This window comes from Lepisosteus oculatus, chromosome 4 (assembly GCF_040954835.1).
Source record: "Lepisosteus oculatus isolate fLepOcu1 chromosome 4, fLepOcu1.hap2, whole genome shotgun sequence".
NCBI classification, from domain to species: domain Eukaryota; kingdom Metazoa; phylum Chordata; class Actinopteri; order Semionotiformes; family Lepisosteidae; genus Lepisosteus; species Lepisosteus oculatus.
In genome coordinates this window covers 10,597,808-10,613,856 of record NC_090699.1, presented here as the reverse complement: position 1 = coordinate 10,613,856, position 16,049 = coordinate 10,597,808, and the positions used below count along the sequence as shown (strand labels likewise).

Here is a 16,049-nt window from a genome sequence, read left to right as displayed (position 1 = left end):
CAACATGGCTGTGCAGCTTGTTCCCCACCCCCACAACCCTCTGTGTAATGACTTATTCTCTGTCCTTAAATTGACTTTATTCTCATAGTTTTATTGATGTGACGTATAAAAACAATTGTGTTACACTTCATTTTTCTTCTTCTTCCAGAACCGTGATATGTTTCCTCACACAGATAGTGAAACAGAGAAAGATTACAACCTCTTTTAATGGACAAACAACAAAGTTGGCCGAAGTTATATTATTATACAACAGAAATGAAAACCACACCAAACAGGAAGGCGGTGTTTTTGGATCACCGATGTGGTAAAATAACACGTCAGGATGGCCGAGCGGTCTAAGGCGCTGCGTTCAGGTCGCAGTCTCCCCTGGAGGCGTGGGTTCGAATCCCACTTCTGACAAACTTTTTTTTTCCAACTCCATCAAAGTCGTGTTTTTTTTGTAGCGTTACTGAAAGACCAACACGAGCGTCAGTAATTTCAGGGACGAATTTAGTCGCTTTCCCGTCTGTCTTTATTGTTAACGGCGCTCAGACGCCGGCTCCCGTCTTCAAATTCTTTCCTGCATCTCACTGCAGAATTTAACTCACAGCCTCGCTAGGGGAGGGAGGACATTAGGGGTCAGTGCCCCTCCCAAATCATTTTCTAATACAGTGGGGGAAAAATCGTTTCTTTTTTTTTTTTAGAAATATTGAAAAATATGTAAGTCGTCGAACAGCTCAATCAAATGTTATTTTCCTGTCACGGCGAAGGAATAAACGTAGCTAACTGTCCCCATGTCCCGTCTTGAGTTTTCGGGATGGGATTTACGATGCGACACACCAGACGGTTTTTGTAGCCAGAAATGGTTTCATCTCATTTCGTTCATCAGAAAGCTGGGCCAACGGCAGTCTGAATAATGGGATATCAGAAAACGGTTCAGAGGGGCCGTCTCCAGTCGCCACCCGAGGGGTGTGTTCGCTGAGCCGCATTTGACTTGGCCTCCTGTACTGCAGCGATGCCTTACGGGCGGTCGTTTGGAAAGACTGTCGTCGGATCAGGCTGAGATTAAACCTTACGTCTACATATCCAACCATATGTCCCCCTCCTTTGTAAACGTCGGTAAAATATTGCGGTTATCGTGTCTGCTTCGGCGGCACTGTAATTCGTCGACCACGCCGGGAAAGCTCCTCGGGTCCTTACTTGCAACAACAACTTATATTCGTGCGACTGCTGCTCTCGCCCGGCGCTTGGTCAGGCCATGAAATAAACAGCTTGCACTGTGCTCGGAAGCCAGCTCATCGGCGGCACCGCGTAGGAGGCAAAGGGAGAGTGAGAGAGGGGTTTCGAGGGGCACAGTTTCACAGAAGCGGGTGGGTTTATTTTCCTAGAACTACTTCTGTGGCGATTTGGGAACCGGGTTTCCTGTAAACCGTGAAGAAACTCCCTCCCCACCGCCAGTGCCCCGCACTGCACAGACTGTCGGAAAGCGTCTCGGAGAAATAAATTCAAACGTAGGAGTTACAACGTGTCTCAGCCCCTTTCCCTCTCCGCGATTGGACCGCCGAGTACAGTTGCATCACGCTACCAGGAGACACACACAAGCACACACACAAAAAAAGGGCCGACTTCCTCTTTCTCGTGTGTGTGGGTGGGTGTCGGTTTGAGCAGTGAGCTGAGAACAGGACAGGGAGACGAGTTTAAAAAAAGAGAGCGAGCGGATCCGTAAGGGTGAAGAACAACAACAACGAAGTTTGGGAAAAGGAGTTTGTGCGGGGAGATTTGTAGGCGAATCTTTTTTTTTGTTTTCTTCCGTTTTTTCCCCACCCTAAAATAAGGATATTAGGAGTCTTATACGGACACCAATGGGGATTCGGGCCGGCCGTTTGCAGCAGGATGTAGTCCCGGCTGTGCTGGAGAAAGAAGGGATCACGCGTGAATCGTACAGGCGAGCCCGCAGCAAGAGGCCCACCAGCCTCGTGGTGGACTTCCCGAGCCGGTTCGACCGCGAACCCGAGCCGGACCGCAGCGGCTCCGACCCGGCGGCGGGCAGCCCCGGCGAGCCCGTCCGCCCCGACCTCCTGGCCGCGCAGGACCGGGACGACAAAAACAACAACGGCAGCGGCAGCGGCCACAGCCCGGACCCGGGGCGGCTAGACGACTCCGCCGCCGCCGCCGCCGACCGCCGCCTCTCCGTGGAGGAAACCGGGCGGGTCTCCCACCAGCTGACCTTCTCGGAGCGCCTGCCCGTCGGCCGGCACGTCGCCGCCCGCTCGTCCCGGGTCCGGGGCTCCCAAGCCAGACCGGTCTCCGAGGCGTGGGTCGGTGTGTACCGAGTCCCCAACCGGCACGGAGGTAAGCTCGGGCGGTGTCGTGTCTTCGCTGGTTTACCGAGAGGGGATAGGCTGAGAAAATCAAGACAAAAGTTTCATTTTATCCCCCCCCCCAGTGGGCTGAGAGACAGGAAGTGAGTGGGTTTTTTTTTTGTTTTGTATCTTTGTATGTACGGTGTAGAGTCAAAGATACAGGCCCCCTCGTCTGCCTCGACCCGAGTGTATCTCTGCGGCTTCAAAATACAAACCAGCCGCTCAAAGAACAACATTCGGCGGCTCCAAAAAAAGAAAAACAAAACACTACCGATGTGATCCTTGAGATCCGAGCTGTAGCCCGGAGACGCGCAGTGATTTGAAGGAGCTCGGGTCCCCAGCTGCAGCAGTCGGCAGCTGCCGTTTGTTTGAAGTCGGGTGACATTACACGCGTGGGGGCGGGCGTGGACGCCAAACTAGGCATCTGTATGAAATAAACACTTTTTTTTTTATCTTCCTGTGAAGCGGAGGGCCTGTGAGATTGGGGCTGGGGTGCGTGTTTACTTTGCGTGACCTCCCACGACTTCCTTCGTTGGCGCGCCGAAACTGAAACTCGCTCTCGGGAGGCTGTGTACCCCGGTACCGTGGGAAAGCGGTGGGGGTGAAACCAACCCCCAGCTCGCAACAGTCTGGAAACGGGCAGAGGGTCTGTTTGTGTGTGTGTGGGGGGGGAGAACCCACCACACCACCCCACCCCACTTGGACACGGGGAGACCGTGGGGGGGGGCGGCAGACGACAGCATCCCCAGGTCCGGATCTGAGCCCAGTGTCTCCGCCGCGCCGCCCATCAAAACAACCGCGGGCGGCCAGGACTCTTCCGTACGGGCGGTCGAAGGTCACGGAGGGGTTAAGGGGACGAAAAACGAGGAAGTGGCACCACAGCACAAGACGACTTGGAAGGAAACTTCCAAGTTCCTCTTCATTGCCGGGAGCAGGATTTCACAGCGCCGTTGCGAAACACCGGACAGCCCCCGGGCTCTGTCGGTCAGGGGTTCCCAGTGCCGGTCCAGAGGGGACAGCTACAGCCTCTCTGGACTTTCAGTCTGGCTGGACTTGGGGAGCCCGGGCTGCCGCCTTAATCGAGCCAACGAGGGGCTTTTTCTGCTCAAAGGTTTGGGGATTTTGTGTTCCTGACGCCATGCCAGCGGTTACAAAGGCGTTTCAGAGCGGAGAGCAGTCGGTTGGTCCCAGTCGATCCGGTTGTTAACTGACGAAGGCGGCGGTTCTGAACCTCGACTGCAGCCTGCGCCCAATGCGGCTCTTGAAATCGGTTCTAAAGGCAACCCCTGGTCAAAAAGCGCTGAAGAAATTTTTGTTTCTAATGGTTTACCGTGTAAAAAAAAAAAGCACTTCTCGTACCTGGACCCCCGGTTAGGAATGAAGGGTTCTGTTGTGACACGGGGCTGGAGCAAAAACCAGGAGTGTGGATCTCCAGCCCCCGGACTGGGAGCCCTTGCTGTAGGTCACAGCAGTCTGACCTGTAACCCCAAATTCTGATCAAGCGCTCTACGGCAGTCTGCGTTCAGGCCTGACTGTTGAGGCCAGAAATGGGCAGCCCCTGATCTAGCCAGCTTCCATCCATCCGTTTGTCTAACCGCGATCCTGAAATGGGGGAGCCAGCAAGTCTACCCCTAGGTAGGGTACACACTGGACGGGACGCCAGTCCATCACAGGCACAGACACGGGCACGCGCACTCGCAGCAGGGCCAGTTTTCCGTGGCAGACAATTAATCTACCAGCATAGCTTTTGACTGTGTGTGTCTGGGGGCGGGGACAGAACATGCAAACTCCACACAGACAGCCCCCCCCAGCTCCAGAATGGAATCCAGGACTCCAGCTGCGCGAGGCGGCAGTTGTGCTGACCGCTGTGCTAAGTGAACCCCAGTGATTCATAGTTCGGCGTAGCCTTGTTTATGCTCACGGCAGCTTCATTTTTTGTTTTTATTTTGGGGCTTCTGGGGAAAGGGATCTCTGCTGTGACAGGCTCGGCCGTTCCGCCTCAAGGCCCAACAAGAACCTTCCCCCCCGTCATCACGTTTGTAACAAGAGTGGGGGAGGGAGGGGGGTTGTTGTTGGGCCTCAAGGTGGAACGGCTGAGCCCGTCACAGCAGCGATTGCCTTTTTCCAGAAGGAAGCGCGCGCAGTTTTGCCCCGGGAGTTTCCAGAGACGTTAGTGACGAAGCCAGACAGCCAGCCAGGATGACGGCATTTTCCAATTTTGGCAAATTCCCCCCCCCCCCCCCACCCGGACCCTCTGCTGTCTAGGCCCGGCCTGTGCTGCGGTGTACTGTGCATCGCCCTCCCTCTCCCCCTCTTGCTGCGTCTTGTCCGAACACGCCCGAACGCGGAATGCAGATCCGACCTGCGGAAAGACCGGTCTGCGCCTGCCTTCTGGGGCGTCTGCGCCGATGGACATGATGGCAGAGACGGAATAGGTTTCATGTCTCAGCCCGCGGCCGGCAGAGGAATCCTACTCCGCTGGGCCCCTGAGTGAAGCCCTGAACCCCAGCTGCTCCAGGGGTGCTGTATAAATGGCTGACCCTGTGCTCTGACCCCCAGCTTCTCTCCCTGTCTGTGTGTCTCCTGGAGAGCAAGCTGGGGTCTGAGAAAAGACACATTCCTGTACAGGGCCAGTAAAGAGATCTGGTCTTACGTGTTCCTCACACCCATATGGGTGCCTTCAGCTGCCTTCTAAAATGGCCTCAACCCTGGGGCACCGATTGGGGAAATAGGGTAGTTCCTGGCTGTATGAGCTTCGCTTTTTTTCGAGTTTTCATTTCTACAAGATCTAGCGAGTCCTCCCTCCCTGTCTGTTTCACTTGAGGGGCTGGTAAGATCTCGGGAGAGAGCGGCGACTCTTTTTTCTGCTCGATTTGTGGCCCAACTCGAACTCATCGGCAGCGGAGGCTCTTGGATAGCCCAGGACGGGCCCCTAATGCGGGTGGCCTCGCTGATGACTACTCGGCTGCAGTTTTCGGGTCCGTTAGCTCAACCCAGGCAGGGTTGGGCTCCGTGGTCCCGGGTGCGAGGCCCGTCGCCAGCCCGGCCGCGGTGCGGTAGTCCGTCCCCCATTGCCATCGGAGCTCTTGAAGAGCTGGAAGCCGATTTGGAAAAAAAAAACCGAGAGGGGTTGAGACTCTTTGGGCAAGTCCGTCAGCCCCCTGACTGGGCCACGGCCGAGGGGCTACAGGCCCCCCGCCCCCCCCGGGGCCAGGAATCCGTGCTTTAAAGTGCCGTGTCAGTATCCCAGCCCTGCGGGGCAGACAGAGGGGTGGGGGGCACTGGCAGCAACGGAGCCTGTTTGCCGAAAGCAGACCCCCGGCAGGACAGCGCCACCTGTTCCTGCTGATGGATATGCACAGCTGTGTGGGCTGGGGGGTGGGGTCTGTCTCCCAGTGTCCGATCCATGTCCCTGTCCCCCCCCCCCCCCCGTCTCCTCTCACAGCACAGGACAGGAGAGCCCTGGTCTTCCTGTCTTTATTTTCCCTGCACCCCTCTGTCCAGTCCACCTCCTCCACCCCCCACCCTTCTCACAGAGCGCAGGGCAAGCGATTCCAGACAGGTGCTCCGGCATTCCCAGCTGTGTCCGCCCACGGTCGGACTTGGCTGGGAATGTCTTGGGCAGCAGCGTGGTGAGGACAGATGCTTGTTCTGCCTTCCTTTTATCTTTTATCTTGTGTCTTCTTACTTATTGTTGTTATCATCCTGTAAAGCGCTTTGAGAAGCCACCTTTAAAGGGGCTATATAAAATAAAGTTTATTATTATTATATTCCTGAAAAGATCGAGTCTTTGCCTTTGTGAGTGGGTGAGGCACTCCGGCGGCGGGTGTTTTTCCCTGGAAGGACAGGGCGGGGGGGTTGGAGCACGCTGAGCGTGGAATGTCTGGCTGTGCTCTTGTCTGGTCATGTTGGATGCGGATGGCGGAGTTTGTCTGCTGTGTGTGGATGTGCGCTGGGGCTCGTGTGTTCGTGCGCAGTACGGCAGACACCCCACACTGTCGACCGGTAAATCATGAGTGCTGACAGTGTGTACAGACAAGAAACGCAAACAGAATCATAAATGTCTGGTAAAATGTTGTCTTTACACACTCTCGCACTTCCTGAAAGTCTCTCGCACACTCGCTCACATATTTACACTCTCGCTTTCGCACGCGCACACGGTCACTCTCATTCTCACACTTACTGCCACATTCACGCACAGTCACTGATACACTGACAGACTCACACACACACACACTGTCTCACACTGTCACTCTCATTCTCACACTTACTGAGACATTCGCACACAGTCACTGATACACACACTGACAGACTCACACACACACACTCCCACTGTCTCACACAGTCACTCTCATTCTCACACTTACTGACACATTCGCGCACAGTCACTGATACACACACTGACAGACTCACACTCACACACTCCCACTGTCTCACACAGTCACTCTCATTCTCACACTTACTGACACATTCGCGCACAGTCACTGATACACACACTGACAGACTCACTCACACACACTCCCACTGTCTCACACTGTCACTCTCATTCTCACACTTACTGACACATTCGCGCACAGTCACTGATACACACACCGACAGACTCACACACACACACTCCCACTGTCTCACACTGTCACTCTCATTCTCACACTTACTGACACATTAGCAAACACTGACAGACTTGATTACACATACTAACTGACACTCTCACTGACACTGTCTCACACTCTCACACTAACACGCACACACTGACACTCTTGCTGTCGCGCACACACCCAGTCACTGCCCCTCTCACTCTCATACACTGCCACACGCGCACACATACCGACGCTCGCGCGCGCGCACACACAGGCAGACCTACAAGTGTCTCGTCGGCTGTGAGGGATTCTCAGATTCTCGAAGGCCCGTCGGCGTTGTCGGTGTGAGTCAGCCGCCCATCCAAACCGGCTCCTAGGAGTTTCCTCTGACTCAGGACTGCCGGTCGGCCTCGACTCCGAGCACTTACCAGGAACCATGAATCCGGATCCCAACCCGATCCATGCTCGGAAGTGCTCGGGATTTCCGAAACACTTCCTCCCCCCGCGGGAGGGAATGTCACGTGCCCCGTGAGCGTCTGCTTCAGGCCATGCGTGAAACACACAGCCCAGCTTACTGCCTCCTTCTAATGGCAAACTGTGGTTTTTTCAGGCTAACCGCAGAGCCAACTGATGAACAAGAACTTAAGGTCAGGCACCAAGGAGGGATCTCTTCATCAGTAGCTATTTGAGCCGAGTGCGTTATCCACCTCTTTCCTGAGAGAAATCAGGGGATTGTCTACAATAACATGGCTGGGAAGCCTGTCCCCCACCCCCCGCCACCCTCTGTGTACAGCGCCTGCCCCCCACCTACCCCACTCTCTACGTAAAGTGATGACTTCTTTTAAGACGCAGCTGGATGAGATTCTCCAGTCAGGACAGGGGGTCACAGCTCTACACGAAGGCTGGTGGGAGTGGGGAACAAGCTGCCCTCCTGTATGGTAGCAGAAATAAACCGCAAGAAGGTCGTTGCATGTCTGGTCCTGTACCGTCTGCTCTGCAGCGGGGGAACGGGCCAAGTGACCGTCCGGCCCACCTTAAACTGGGCCCGGCCCCCGGTGACCAGCGCGGTGGGGTCTGGATTTTGTTGTGAAGAGAAAAATGCCTTTTTAAAAAGCCATGGGGGTGGATATCTTTGGAGATATTCCTTTAAGTCAGTTTTCTGGTCCGTCTGCTGATTTTTTATGTGTGTGTTTTTTTCTCTTAGTAATGTTGTTTTGTGTGTTGGGTGTTCTGAGTTGCATGTAGGCTCAGTGTGCTGCCCCTGGGGATGAGTACAGAGTCTCGAGTGGGTAAAAGAGCTGTCAGGGAAGAGGACAGCCCGTGAGGTGACCACGGGAGACCTCGGCCTGCTCCTTGCTTTGCTGCTTGTCCTGTCTGGTGAGGGTGTGGGAATGATTTGCAAGCAAGGCTTTTTTTTTTTCCTGACACCCGCACCTCCCCCCCCCCTCCCAGTCCCTCTGCCTTTCTTTCCCACACCCCCTGCCCAGAGATGACCCTGGTGACAGTGTGGGGCAGACCAGTGACCTCTGGCCCTGACCCCTGTGCAGTACCCGTCCTTCAGAGTCTGGGACAGCTGGGGGACTGAAGAGCCAGTCTTGGGGGGGTTATATGGGAAAATGTGATACTTGTAATGTTATTTGGTCAGGAAGAATGGAGAGACAGTGTTATGAACCCCTCTCTCTCAGTGCAGTGTTAATGTACTGGAGTGTCCAGTCAGTGTGTCTGTATGAACCCCTCTCTCTCAGTGCAGTGTTAATGTACTGGAGTGTCCAGTCAGTGTGTCTGTATGAACCCCTCTCTCTCAGTGCAGTGTTAATGTACTGGAGTGTCCAGTCAGTCAGTGTGTCTGTATGAACCCCTCTCTCTCAGTGCAGTGTTAATGTACTGGAGTGTCCAGTCAGTCAGGGTGTCTGTATTAACCCCTCTCTCTCTCTCCAGCTCTCAGATGTCCCTTCTGCACGAAGACATTTCCCCCCAGTCGATTTGAGGAGCACCTGCTGAGCTGTCTGACTGCCCCCTCCCTGCCTTATAACAGTGAGTATCTGCCAGCTCTCCAGTGCCGTTTCCCAGAGGCCACACGACCGAGGCTCCAGCCACACAGCACGTTGAGCTGTTCCGGGTTTAACCCGTCTGTCACCTCCCCAGCGCAGAGCCCAGTCAGCATCCTTTGCACATCGCCCTTGGTTTTCATGGATGTCTCTCAATGTCCAGCAGCTAGCTCGACCCATCATATGAGCCAGTAGCTTGTCAAACCCAGAAAAGGTCAAGGTGCACGCTGGAGTTCTTGCATGATTCCTTTTTTCGTGTTGCGGTCTGAGTGCCCTGTCCTCTTCCTTCCTCCCCCTTTTTGTAAGCGGAAACTGACCGTGGAGCCCAGGGTGGAACATGCAAACTCCACCGAATGTCCACCCGGCCACACTCGAACCCCGGCCCTCGTGCTTGCTTCTCAGCTGGCCTGTCCTTCCTTTCTGCTCCTGCTCTCATGGCCTCAATCGCTCTCCCTCTCTCCGCCCCCCCCAACTCTGTAGCGGACATCCTGACGAGAGACAGCGGCGAGTGCTCCATCTGTCTGGAGGATCTGCTGCAGGGACAGACCATCTCCAGGCTGGCTTGTCTGTGCGTCTACCACAAGAGGTGAGAGGTCACTCCCGTCATCCTCCTGGGCTCCCCCAGGTCCGACTTGCCAGAGCAGACCGCGCCTGCGTCGGGCACGGTGTTTTAAGATCTCGGATACTGCCCGTTTCCTGGGATGTTGAAATATCCCTGGACTGGGCGCCAGTCCCGGTGGCAAGGGTGGATTGGGATTTAGCTGGGGGCTCAGGGGCAGAAGGCAGAGGGGGTCTCCACAGTCCCGCTGTGTGGTCCAGCAGATTTTCTTACGTGCCTCCTGCCGCAGCTTGAATGATTTCTCTGGGGGCGGTCGGGGAAAGTCTGGGTGAGAACGGTCTGGACCAGAGCCACAGTGGGCCCGCCAAGCCAGGGCTTCCTGGTTTCTGCGGACCGGAGGCCGCATGGCTTCTCTGTGCGTCCCAGCTGATTGACGTGTGCTCTCTCTCTCTCTCCCCTCCAGCTGCATCGACTCCTGGTGTAAGGTCAAGAGCTGCTGCCCCGAGCACCCCTTCGACTGAGCTGTCCAGCGAAGGGAATGGCGACGCTGACTTCAGGTACTTGTAGTCCTTTCCGCTAGGGGGTGCCCTTCCTGACCCGAGGGGCTTTACCGCTCATGGCATTGTGGGATTTCCCAAGCTCGCACTTGGCTGATGGGGAGGGGGTGCTGGGATTAGTCGGTTGGGGGTTTTAATCCCAGCAGATGGGGCCACCAGGGGGCGCTCACCCTGCGGTCCACGTGGGTCCTAATATCCCAGTATAGTGACGGGAACACTATATTGTAAAACAGGCGCCGTCCTTCGGGTGAGACGTAAAACCGAGGTCCTGACTCTCTGTGGTCATTAAAAATCCCAGGGCGTTTCTCGAAAAGAGTAGTGGTGAAACCCCGGCGTCCTGGCCAAATTTCCCATTGGCATTACCAGTCATGGCCTCCTAATGATCCCCCTCTATGAACTGGCTACATTACTCTGATCTCCTCCCCACTGATAGCTGATGTGTGGGGAGCGTTCTGGCGCACTATGGCTGCCGTCGCATCATCCAGGTGGATGCTGCACATTGGTGGTGATGGAGGGGAGTCCCCATTACCTGTAAAGCGCTTTGAGTGGAGTGTCCAGAAAAGCGCTATATAAGTGTAAGCAATTATTATTATTATTCTGCCATCAGGACTCTTGTGACTTACTGGGCACTTTCCTGCAAAGCAAGCCTCCAATCAACACTGATCTTCCAGTAGGGAGGTGGTACTTCCTGTGACGAGTTGAAAGACAATTGGCTGGGTGGTGGGTAAGGGGTGGAGCAAGCTTAACCATACTTCCTCCTCCTCCTCCTCCGCCATGTGTGGTCTCTGGGTCCTTAGCTGCGCCTGGGACCCAGGAAGACCCTCAACTAGCTTTTCCAAAAATGAGAGGGGGTATATACCCAAATACTCCCTATCTTGGGCAGGGAGAGAACCTCCATGTTGACTGTAGGAGTCTTCCTTTCTTAGTGCGCCTCAAAGGTAGCACGTCGTAGCCCTGAAGGGATATGAGGGAGACTGTTCCCTGTTCCGGGAGAACGCCCAGTGCGGTCGGGTCTCGCCTCCGCGGGCGGCCCGCCGACATCTCCCCGAGATCCCTGTGCTGTTAGTGAATTCGGAGGTACGCTTTGCAATGGGCGAAAATCTATTTGAGTTGCTGGGGGGGGACGTGAGGAGAGGGAGACGCATTGCTGGGATGGAATCTAATTTTTTCCCAGCATGACGTGGGGGGTGTTAATAGAAAAGTTACTAGAGTGCCCCCCAAAAATGGCAGCCAGAATGCAAATCCATGGAATTCTGTTGGGCTGGAACGGAGCTGATTTCCCTGTCCGCGTTCCTGACTTCTGTAGTCTCGTCCTTTCGTGGCGAGAACCTGTACGCATATGAGGATGGATCCCATCCCGCTGTTCATGTCCGTTTGTTTGTTTGTTTTGTGCCTTCCAGGAAATAACGCTTGGCTGGGAATCTCAAGGAGAGGAGGGGGAGCAGGGGGGGAGGGGTCGTGAGTTCCGCAAGGACCACAAAGAAGTGGGGGGGGGAAGAAATGGAAAGGAAGAGGAATTCTTCCGGCTCAGGACTTGCGCTATGACCCGGGAGCTCTGGGGATCGATGGGACAGCCTGCCTCCCCCCCCCCCTCCCCCGAGCTCTACACGGAGGTCATCAGCTCCCCCGATCCCACTGGAGTTCGGGATGGGGATGGGGGGGGGTGATCAGATGGACTGATGGGATTCACGGAGGACCGGAAGGCTAAGCAAGGAGTGTGAGTGTTTGTGTGCGTGTGTGTGTTTCCTTGATTTCAAGTTTAACAGGAGCAGCAGTGGGCCTACATGGGGATCAACGCTCACCCCTGACTCGGTGGGACAAGCAGGGGGCTGTCTGTTGCCTCGCCATCGGAGGAGGAGGGGGGGGGGGGGAGAGATGTGCCGAGATGGTCTTGTTTGTGTGCGTGTGTCCGTGCTCGTCCGAGTTCCCTGCACAGAGCCCGGATCTGTCCCAAAGAGCATCTCCGTGATTAATCGGACTTCAGGATGGAGGGAGAGAGAGAGAGGCGGCCGCCTTACTATTTAACCTGGGCTGGTGACTGCATTGCATGGCCTTAAAAAAAAACCACTCGGGAAGCTGAGCGAGCCTCTTCAGCTGTGCAGGCTGAGACCGTCGCTCTTTTTATAAAGCTGTTGTCCTTGACAGCATGCTCCATTGGGTTTATTTATTGTTTTTAGCCTGGCATTGGACTCTCCCTATGTTCTGTACCCCTCTGGACAGCGGAGACGTTGTCACACTCAAAAGAGCATGAGGTAGAGACGCCGTTCCGGGTGTTTGACCAGGGCAGTTGGCTCTCACCTCTGCGGGCGGCGGCCTCGACGACATCTCCCCGAAATCCCTGTGATGTTTGTGAATTCAGGGTTACGCTTTGCAATGGGCGAAAATCTGAGTTGTTGTTTTTTTTTCCCAACTGGGGAGCTTTCCCTTTAGAAAGGTCCCCATTCTTGTGGGGGAGGGGGCGGGGATGTGAGGAGAGGGAGATGCGTTGCCGGGATGGAATCGGGTCTCTCCCAGCGTGATGTGGGGACGTCAGCAGAAGGGTAACTAGAGTGCCCCCAGAAGTGCAAGCCAGCCAGAGTGCCCAGGTATGGAATTTCATCGGCTGGATCGGAGATGATTTCCCTGTGCGCATTCCCGACTGCGTGAGAACAGACACTCCCTTCCATTTAAGTTTCAAAGAAGCAGCCAAAGTGCGTCACTGATCCCTCCCCTGTGCCCTTGGAGCCAAGCCAGTCTGGTTATTCCGTTCTGGAGCTGTACCCCTGAAACCTATCCCCCCCACCACCCACCTTGGAGAGCCACGCTGATCCAGTTTGAGGAGATCACCTCCGTTCGGTGACCCGCTTGGCTGCGGTCTCCGGTCTCCGGTCGCTTCAGGGAGAGCCGAGGCGTGTTCCCCGGTCCGATCTCCTGTGGCCCGGTGTCGTCCGGGCCGGTTTGTCCTTGCTCGCGGTGTCGAGGCCCCCCGATTGCGAGAGGACGCAACCACCAAAGACGCGCTACCAAATTCCCTCATTTCCTGCATTCCTCACCTCCTGCATAGGGCCAGTGTCTCGTCTCCTCTCTCCTCTCACCCCTGTGGGAAAGAGCTCTGGGATCTTCGGAGCACATTCCCCTTCTTCCCTGGTTTCAAGTTCGGATGGTTGCCCCCCCCCGATCCGAGCGCAGTTTCGGCGTGGAGAGCCGCGGTACCTTTGAGTTGTTTTTTCGAGGGCCCTGTTCTGCGTCCGGGGTGCGATTTCCCCCCCAAAGGGGCTCTTTTATTCCCGTCGTCACGAAAGGATCGATCACCCAGGGAAGGGAGGGCATCGGAACAGAGGATCCCCATGTCGGGGGGCTCCCATCTGCTGTCCTTCCCGCCCCGGAACGTCATGGGTTGCAGCTCGAGCGAAGCAGAGCCCGTGAGCCGAGGTCTGGGCGTCTCTCCCAGATCACGTCACCCCCGCATGACGAAATTGGAGCCGGGGGGCGACTCCCAGCCGGGACAGGAATCCCCCAACCCCTCCCCCCCCTGCCAGTGCCACTCGCTGGCTCATGTGTCCGGCCTCCTGTCCCGGCTGAGACGTGGACCCAACCAAAACTCGAGGTGCGTCCAGCCCCCCTGTACGCTTCGTCTCCGGCAATCCTGATTCAAATGCCGGAGACGTCTCCCAGCAGAACCAGATAGAGGGGATGGATGGGGAGATCGGGTAAATGGCTGTTCCTGTTCTGGGGGGCTGCCCCCTGCTGCCGGAACAGGGGTACTGCATTGCCTTGGCCATCCTGCCGCCTTGGACAAAGTCACATTGGGGGGAATCCCAGCCAACAGCCGACTGCTGTGAACGAGGGGCGTGGGCCCCTCCAGTCCGATCCTGTCCCGTGGACATTTCCCACAAGGCCGCAAGGTGGGCGGCGTGGGTGTGTACCACAAATGATGGTCCAGCTGTCATATCTGGGGGGGGGGCAAAGAACTCGGGTTTGGGGTTCCTTGCTCTTGAGAAGGTTCCCCCCCCCCGAACGTGCCTGGTTCACCGACCCTTCCCTCTCTGTGTTTCTGTGCTGGACTTCCTCGGTTCGATTGAATACGAGGAGGTACAGGTTGTTGTTGTTGTTGTTATTGTGGTGATGGGGGGCACCCTAATAGACGCAAATGTTGGGGGGGGGGAAACTAGAGTAAGTGCAGCCGTCCGTTGTGTTCAAGAAGTTGCGCGATTGCTAGGTCAGTGACTGTGCGTCCGGGAACTGGATTCCCAGTGCTGACTGTCCTCAGACACTCACACCTCCTAGTACACCTGCACAGCACTCTGGGAGGGGGTGTCTGCAGGAAATTACATGCGTGTCCATTTTTCGCCACTTGGGGGGGGGGGGGGGACTTGTGGTCTCAGCTCTGCTCGTCTTCTCTCTGTATTCCGCAGCACAATACTGCGTTTTGCACACTTTCTACGGTACAGCTGCACCCTGCAGTCTGGTGGTCTGCCATCGGCATAACGCTCTGGTCCTGCAGTACTTCGCCACAGAGCGTGCTGCACCGGAAATATTCGACACCGGAGGCGGGAGGGCTGGTGGATTTGTTATTTGTTTGTAATGAGGTGTAGGCTTGGACAATCTTAGCTTGTAGGGCTAACTGGGTTTGTGCTATTTAATTATTCAGTTCAACTATTTATTAAATTGTTAAAACAAAAAGTGTTGCCTTTTGGTTTCCGATTTTTCGGTTCTATCCCCCGCCCTCCAACAAAAGCTTTTTTTTTCTATGTCAAAAGTTTTTATATGTATTTTTTACACTATTAAAGACGTCAGAAATTGCACGATGTCTGTGTGTCGGTCACTCTCTGCCTTAGCTTTCCCTTGCCTCCCCTTTCTCCTTTCAGTTCGGCGGGAAACCGATTTCCTTCCGTTTCAGGGCTGCTCAGCTTCAGTCCTGCAGGCCAAAAAGGTCTGTTTTCTTTGCACCTGAGTCCTTGATTTGCCTAAATGCCAGCAGCCATTTCACCCTGCAACTAACACCTTTCAACCCACAGGCGCTCAGCAGTGTGAGCCTGGTCAGTACCTGGATGGGAGACTCCTGGGAATGCTAAGGTTGCCGCTGGAACAGGTGTTAGTGGGACCAGTAGGGGGCGCTCACCATGTGATCTGTGGGGGTCCTAATGCCCCCAGTACAGTGATGGGGACCCTATACTATAAACAAGGCACTGTCCTCCAGAGGAGACATACCTGACAGAGGTATGTCAGGACAGAGGACCTGACTCTGTGGTCATTTAAAATCCCAGGGTGTTTCCTGAAAAGAGTAAGGGTGTTACTTTGGTGGAGGGGAGTCCCTAACACGTTTAAAGTGCTATGTAAGTGAGAGAAATTATTATTAAAGAAGCTTTTTGATTGGTTAATTGTACAAGCTGAAGGCTTTCTCTGTTCTTAGGCCTGCCCAACCAGCTGCACAGTGTCTCCTTAGGACCAGAATTCTCCTCTCCTGGTCTGGGCTATTCCTCACTTCAAACTGACTGCCTCAGCCTGCGCCGGCGTGCTCTGCTGTCGGGAGTCCTGCACCGGCGTGCTCTGTGGTCACGAGTCCTGAACACGGCTCGGTCTCCACCAGTATGCTCTGCAGGCTTTCATTCCAGCTCTAATTCCACATTAAATTAGAATGTATTTCACCTTTATTTACGCATTCTAACACAACCTCCAAGTGAAAAACAAATTCTGGAAAGTATCCATCCATCTATATCCACATTTGGAACCACAGCATCCACTTCAGGGTTTCAGTGGAAGCGGAGCCTATCCCAGCAAGCAGCAGGCACAGGGCAGGATACACCTCGGACGGGATGCCAGTCCATCACAGGGCAGGATACACCCGGGACGGGATGCCAGTCCATCACAGGGCAAGATACGCCCCAGACGGCATGCCAGTCTTTCACAGGGCAGGATACGCCCGGATGGCATGCCAGTCCATTACAGGGCAGACAGTCAGACACACACACTCACACCAGGGCCAG

At 55.2% G+C, this 16,049-nt stretch overlaps 1 protein-coding gene and 1 long non-coding RNA gene across 2 annotated transcripts; one reads left to right on the top strand and one right to left on the bottom strand.

The window, feature by feature from the left end:
* Positions 1-187: 187 nt before the first annotated feature.
* Positions 188-2,703, bottom strand: LOC138238336 (uncharacterized). Its single transcript, XR_011189387.1, has 2 exons — positions 2,614-2,703; positions 188-2,381 (listed from the first exon to the last, which is right to left on the bottom strand). It is a non-coding gene; the product is annotated as an uncharacterized lncRNA (long non-coding RNA).
* LOC107076091 (uncharacterized) lies at positions 1,526-14,867 on the top strand. The gene is made up of 5 exons (XM_069188630.1): positions 1,526-2,331; positions 8,858-8,953; positions 9,448-9,553; positions 9,990-10,083; positions 11,484-14,867. Exons 1-4 carry the CDS (start codon positions 1,842-1,844, stop codon positions 10,045-10,047), a joined length of 750 nt encoding a protein of 249 aa, XP_069044731.1. The 5' UTR covers positions 1,526-1,841; the 3' UTR covers positions 10,048-10,083; positions 11,484-14,867.
* Positions 14,868-16,049: the final 1,182 nt, after the last annotated feature.

Excerpts from the sequence above, each read along its gene's own strand:
- LOC107076091 (XM_069188630.1), top strand. The coding sequence starts at position 1,842 with ATGGGGATTCGGGCCGGCCGTTTGCAGCAGGATGTAGTCCCGGCTGTG. Across the intron at positions 2,332-8,857 it reads AGTCCCCAACCGGCACGGAG|CTCTCAGATGTCCCTTCTGC; the intron begins GTAAGCTCGGGC and ends CTCTCTCTCCAG. Across the intron at positions 8,954-9,447 it reads CCCCTCCCTGCCTTATAACA|CGGACATCCTGACGAGAGAC; the intron begins GTGAGTATCTGC and ends CCAACTCTGTAG.